Source organism: Salvelinus fontinalis, chromosome 24, assembly GCF_029448725.1.
Source record: "Salvelinus fontinalis isolate EN_2023a chromosome 24, ASM2944872v1, whole genome shotgun sequence".
Taxonomy (NCBI): domain Eukaryota; kingdom Metazoa; phylum Chordata; class Actinopteri; order Salmoniformes; family Salmonidae; genus Salvelinus; species Salvelinus fontinalis.
The window spans coordinates 7017319-7023565 of record NC_074688.1 but is presented as its reverse complement, the minus strand read 5'-3'; the positions used below and the strand labels follow the sequence as shown (position 1 = coordinate 7023565).

Below are 6247 nucleotides of genomic sequence, written 5' to 3'. Positions count from 1 at the left end.
AATATCCAGAAATAATAAGACAATAACTAAGGCTTTACAAAAAACACGTTTCCATCCACAGTTGTCATGCGATTAAAGTCATATCGTATTTTCTTTAAAACATCACGACAGCTGCAATGGAAACAGGAAGTTTTGGTACAATTTTATAAATGCCTACAGATAATTTGTTTGTTCAACATGGTGGGATCTTTTTGTGTCTGTAAAATGAATTATGCGATAAATGGAGGTGGAAACCTCTTTATGCTTAAATACTGATATAATAACCATCATATCGAAGTCACACAAGGATATGGTGTGTGATCCTCCCACTACGACTGGGGTAACCATGCAGTTTACTAGACTACAGATGAAATAAGTGACGATGAACTTCACAGGGTGGTGAAAGTGCACGGTGATGAGCTTGATGCTCCTTTCCAATAAATATCCAGGGTCTTATTCTGGTGACATGATGATCTGTGCTTGACTACTGTTTGACAAAAAGATATAGCCTCCCTCTTATCCATAATAATCTCATCATGTAGACTAGCCTACCTGCACAGCCTACCCGCAATGTATCTGTGAGCTGTTGGCGTGTGTACCAAGACCAGAGTAGGCACATTTGTTTTGTCACAACAGCGTTTTTGTGACAAAACTTTCCGTAGAGTTAAAAATGCAATGGAAACACATTGAACTTTAGATTTTCATTCAGAACAAGAAAAAAATCAGATTTTGTTTGCACTACGTCATCACACACTGATTTTTGTCCGCAACAAGTCAGTTTGGTGGAACCACCGGTGGGAAAATGCACATATTTTCTTTATGCAGATTTTTTAAATATTCGCATGAAAATCTGTCGCCAATTGGATGGAAACCTAGCTAATGTCGGTGAAAACCTGGAGTATTTCGGGGGGTTAAAATCTTCAATTTTCAGGGGACTTCATTTCATATAACAGGCATTTACAAATGCAATATTAGTGCATAATTGTTACTTTACTTATCAAAAGGCACTCATTTCGTGGAACATTTCAATTGGACAAATACATTGTCCAATTGTAAATATTTCACATGTATCCTAAAAAGATTATTAAAAATACATTTGAAATGTATTTTTTCCCCATATGGGAACACACACACACACACACACACACACACACACACACACACACACACACACACACACACACACACACACACACACACACACACACACACACACACACACACACTGACCTGTGTGATGAGGAACTTGGTGAGCCTCTCTGGGAGCCTGCCTTTCTCACTGGACAGGATCATCTCCAACATGTCTCCATGGAGCTTCTCCATCACCACAAACACCTTCTCTGGAGTATCAAACATACACTCCAGGTTCACTATGCCCAGGTGACGTAGACTCTGGGAGATGGCGAGAGGGAGGGGGAGTAGGAAGAGGGAGAGAGGGAAAGCGTGGGGAAAGTGGGAAAAAGAGCGAGAGACAGTGAGAGAGACAGAGAAGAAGAGAGAGAACGGGCAGAAGAAGAGGGGGAAGTGACACACAGGGAGGGAGAGAAAGAAACAGAGAGGTAGAGCGGAGGGGGATGGAAGAGGGCGAGAGATCTAGAATGAGTATCAGTTAGTTAGAGTATAGTGTGAAGGCAGTGTTTACTTGTCATTTGACCTTTATCTAACTACACCCCATAGAGATGGTAACGATGCTGCAAAACCTGCCAATGTAATTGAATGCAGTTGGCATGACGACCCCATCATGTAAAAATGGACCCTCGTGGCCTGTACAGATGTTGGATCTTAATTTGATCCCTCTTTTGTTGCTGATAGCGTGTCGTGTATTCGAGGTTTGAATGCCAAATGGCACCCCATTCCCTACATATTGCACTACTTTTTACCAGGGTAAAAATACCGTGCCATTTGGATGCAACAGTAAGTCACCAGCCACAATTAGCTGATGAACTAGACTTGTAGTGGGAGACCCGTTGAAAATGTGTATCTGCGTCTCCCCCTGGTGGTCACCTGCAGTATGGCCACCTCGTTCCTCAGCTGGCTCTCCTGCTTGGTGGGGAAGCGCAGCTTGTCAATCACCTTCACCGCCACGTCGCGCCCCGTCTTCCTGTGCTTCCCTGGTGGCGGGGGGTAGAAGAGAGGAAGAGAGGAAATTACAGGAGTCTGATTAACTAAGATTCAACGACTCAAAACAGAGTCGTAGAAGTTGTAGACGATTAGGGACACTCACCCCCATACACCACTCCAAACTGGCCGGAACCGAGGATTTCATCTGCAAATATCTGGTACACCATACCAATGTCCTGGAGGAGAAATTGATTTTAAAAAATCACCATCATCATCACCACAAAGTCCTGGGTAATGATTGTGAACGGGTATAATGTACGATCGTGTATTACGACCGCGTGTCAAGAGACGACTCACCACGTTCTCCTGGATCACACTGTTGGACACTGAGACGCTGACTGAAGCCTGTCCTGCGGATCAAAGTCAAAAATGCTAACCATCCACACTAACATATACAGGACTTCCACCTGAGTTTATGTGGGGTCACTACAGAGAGGTTGCGTGTGCGTGTGTGTGTGTGTACGTGCGCTTCTGAGTTCCTCGAGCTATGGACTGCATACCACTCAGAAGCCTTTCACTGTAAATCTCCCATAACACTAACTAACCCCCCCCGCCCCCCCCCCCCCCCCCCCCACACTAACATATACAGGACTTCCACCTGAGTTTATGTGGGGTCACTACAGAGAGGTTGCGTGTGCGTGTGTGTGTGTGTACGTGCGCTTCTGAGTTCCTCGAGCTATGGACTGCATACCACTCAGAAGCCTTTCACTGTAAATCTCCCATAACACTAACTAACCCCCCCCCCCCCCCCCCCCCACAACGACCAGACTAAGAGCAGGACTGAGATCAGATCCAGACCTCATGATTCTGTTCTGCAGATGGCTAACATTAGAGCTAAGACACTTGGGAATGAAAGTTTCGCTAAATTAACATATTATTATTGTAAGGTTATATTATATCTTACTGTGAGGAGTGTGTCCCTCTACCGGCGGTGCATCCTGGAAGATGACTGGCATGAGGGCCTGGCGAATGGCGCCCTCCCATGCCTTGGCCACCTCCCGCCCCACGCCGCTATTGGGCACCACATTGCTGGGGGAGGGGGGTGGGGGGGGGAAGGCCTGGAGGGTGGTGGGGGGCAGGGCGGGGACGTGGACGTTGGGGTCCTCCCCTACGAAGTAGCGCATGGTGCCCATGACAAGCTCGAAGCAGTGGGGGCTGGTGCCCGGAGGAACCAGGGTGAAGTCACCTGCGGGGCGCACCTCCAGAATCTCAGACAGAGGGATCTCCTACAGGACAGGGGGAAGGACGTGAGGCCAGGGGACGTACGCAATCAATCATGTGAAGACAAGCGCAATCGAGAATTTTTGTTTTACATTTTATGTTGTTGTTTTTTTACTTTGAACATGTGGAATAGGTTGTGTAGATCAATAGGATTTTTAAACGTTTCGTTCAATCCCTTTTTAGATGGCATTTTAAGGCAGAAAAATGTGAAAACTCCGCAAGGGGTTTGTAGACTTTCACTAGGCACTGTATATAAGGGGATTGAAATAACCAGGTCAATGTATGTGAGAGCGTCTACGTCTGTGTCGCTTTCTCGTCGGGGTTTTAGGCTGGGTATCTGCATAAGCACTTTGTGACCACTACCGATGTAAAAAAGGGCTCTGTAAAACAAAGTTGACTGATTGATTGACTGAGACCCGACTCATATAGTACCTGTGAAGTGTATTGGTTTGCTAATCTAGTTGAGTGGAGCTGGAGAATACAATACCTTATAGTACTTGTTGGTGGTGTTGTTCTGGAACAAGATGATGCACTTGCAGTCCAGACGCCAGTAGTGCCGCTTTCTCTGTGGGGGTGCCGGAGGAGTAGGAAGGAACGGGGGGGACGGGGGGGGGGGGGGGTAAAGGGTTCAGGGGTCAACCAAGGTTCACTGAGGGGGTCAAAGGTTAAGCTGTGGTCCAGGAAGAGCGGACAAGGAGAAGGAAGAGGCGGGCCAGCTGAGGGGTGGAGGAGAGGGAGAAAGGAAAGGGAACGGTCGGAAGAGAGAAGGAGAAAGGAGACAGTAACAGTGTTAGAAAAGCAGGTCAGGTTGGCTTTGAGAAGGCAGAAAGTGTCTCGGGTCTGAGTTCAGGTGAACAGCGACACTTTCCAAGAGGAAGGAGAGAGAGAAGAAGAAGAAAAGAGAGAGACTGCGGATGTGAATTCAACACACGTCTCTCGAGTGCTTTAGTGCGGCAGGGAGCAGGTACACACTATCTATCACACTCAGCCGGGAGATACACAAACACACTCTCACACAGATGAGAAAGGGAGAGCATTAACGGCGAGGGGAGGTCAAAGTTATAGAGGTAAGAGAAACTCAGACAGAAAACATTGTGAAGAAGAGACGGAGGATTGGAGAGGTGGAGGAGAATGATAAACAGGGTGCCAATGTCGTGGAGAACAAAGGTGGAGGAGAAAGCTCCTCTGAAAGTTTTAGAAAATAAGTCGGAAAGAAAGAGTGGTAACACTATTGTAAGGGTACTTAATAAACCCTTTATAAGGCCTTTATATGTATTAATCATTACTACAACATGTATTATTACATGTATTAACCATTTACTAATCATTAGTTAAGTCTTTTTGCAGTCCCTAATCTAAAGTGAGCACTATTAGTCTTTTTTTGAGTGACCAGTGTGATTTGTCACAACAAGATGGACATGCGATTGGCTAACTGACAAAAACCCAACTCAACGATTTACGATGGCGTTGAGCGGCGACTAGTGTGGGCGGACTGGAGCTCTGACGTCACATTAAAATGTAACCGACTGATTTTAGCAGCCAAAGAATAGCCCCCGATTACACAGAACTATGTCGTGTGTAATTGCGGGCTATTCCTTGGGAGCTGAAATCAGTAATTCTTTGATAAAAACATCCTTTTATGTGAAGTCGGAACTCCAGTCCGCCCACACTAGTCGCCGCACAATTCCAGCGTAAATCGTTGAGTTTAATCGGCTAGCCATTGGTAGACATTCCAGCAGTACCTGGTAAAAGAAGAAGCACACAAAACAGGATGTGTAAGGAAACATATACAAATGTTAATTAGGTACCGTTAAAATAGAGTAGAATAAAAAATAAAACATGAAAGTTTTAGAAAAGGAGTAGAAAAAAAAGTAGCATCTGGTGTGGTAGAGAAAATGTATCTGCAAGTAGAGAGAGAGACAGAGACAGAGAGACAGAGACAGAGAGACAGAGAGACAGAGAGAGAGAGAGAGAGAGAGAGAGAGAGAGGAGAGAGAGAGAGAGAGAGAGAGAGAGAGAGAGAGAGAATGAGAGGGAGAGAGAGAATAGAATCTGGTGTGGTAGAGAACATGTCTCACATTGTCAGTCAGTCAGTCAGTCAGTCAGTCAGTCAGTCAGTCAGTTAGTCAGTCAGTATTATTACCAGTGTGTCCTTGTTGCTGTAGTGCACCACCCAGCCCTCTTTGATGGACGTGCTGGAGCGACGGGTGGTCTGCCTCATAGACTGAACCACCCTCATCAACGGGATGTTAGCGCTGAGGAACAGAGGGACAGTGTTAGGTGGTAGGTGGGTGTGATGCGTGTGTTATTGGGCGTGTGCGTACGCGTTCACCTCTGGTCCCCGCTGACCCCATCCTGGCTGCTCTCAGGGGAGAAAGACCCAGGGATGCTGCAGGCCTCGTCTGAATCGTCCATCAGAGAAGACTTGTCCGAGTCGGCATACTCACTATTGTAGTCCATAGGCACCTCGAGGTCCACACTGGGACTCAACATGTCTGGAGGAGAGAGGAGGACAGAGCCAGCCACACATGACTACAAATAGATCTAGAGAATAGACAGAATAAACACCCCTTTCCATTACAAAGCCCCACTATACCAGTATGTAAGTAGGCAGTACTTCTGTCTGATAAAATAAATAAAATGTGCAAAGTAAGTACTATATAATATTGGTGCTCTATATAAGTACTAATATTATATATAATATTGGGGGCTATGGATGTGGGTACGCAGACCCACAAGCCACTGCCGCCCCTCATGACGAGCTTCATTTTTTTTGTGGCCCCCACCCCCCACCAAAGTCGCCCATCCCTGCTGTAGACAACGTCCTCTCAAGTGCGGCTGGACAAATCATGACACAACATGACACAACATGACACAACCCGGGTAAAACATGACACAACAAAGACGTGTTTTTGTCAGCTTTACC

General features: G+C 46.2%; 1 protein-coding gene across 1 annotated transcript in view; it reads right to left on the bottom strand.

The window, feature by feature from the left end:
- Positions 1-309: 309 nt before the first annotated feature.
- LOC129821861 (serine/threonine-protein kinase D2-like) overlaps positions 310-6247 on the bottom strand; it is a 38951-nt gene continuing 33013 nt past the window's right edge. Inside the window, exons 6-14 of the mRNA XM_055879563.1 lie at position 6247; positions 5654-5816; positions 5465-5576; positions 3809-3886; positions 3005-3326; positions 2398-2450; positions 2204-2276; positions 1984-2090; positions 310-1371 (exon numbers count right to left, since the gene is read on the bottom strand). The exon at position 6247 is cut by the window's right edge and continues 71 nt beyond it. Of these exons, the coding sequence (XP_055735538.1) occupies positions 988-1371; positions 1984-2090; positions 2204-2276; positions 2398-2450; positions 3005-3326; positions 3809-3886; positions 5465-5576; positions 5654-5816; position 6247 (1293 nt within the window). The 3' untranslated portion in view covers positions 310-987. The remainder of the gene's footprint in view (positions 1372-1983; positions 2091-2203; positions 2277-2397; positions 2451-3004; positions 3327-3808; positions 3887-5464; positions 5577-5653; positions 5817-6246) is intronic.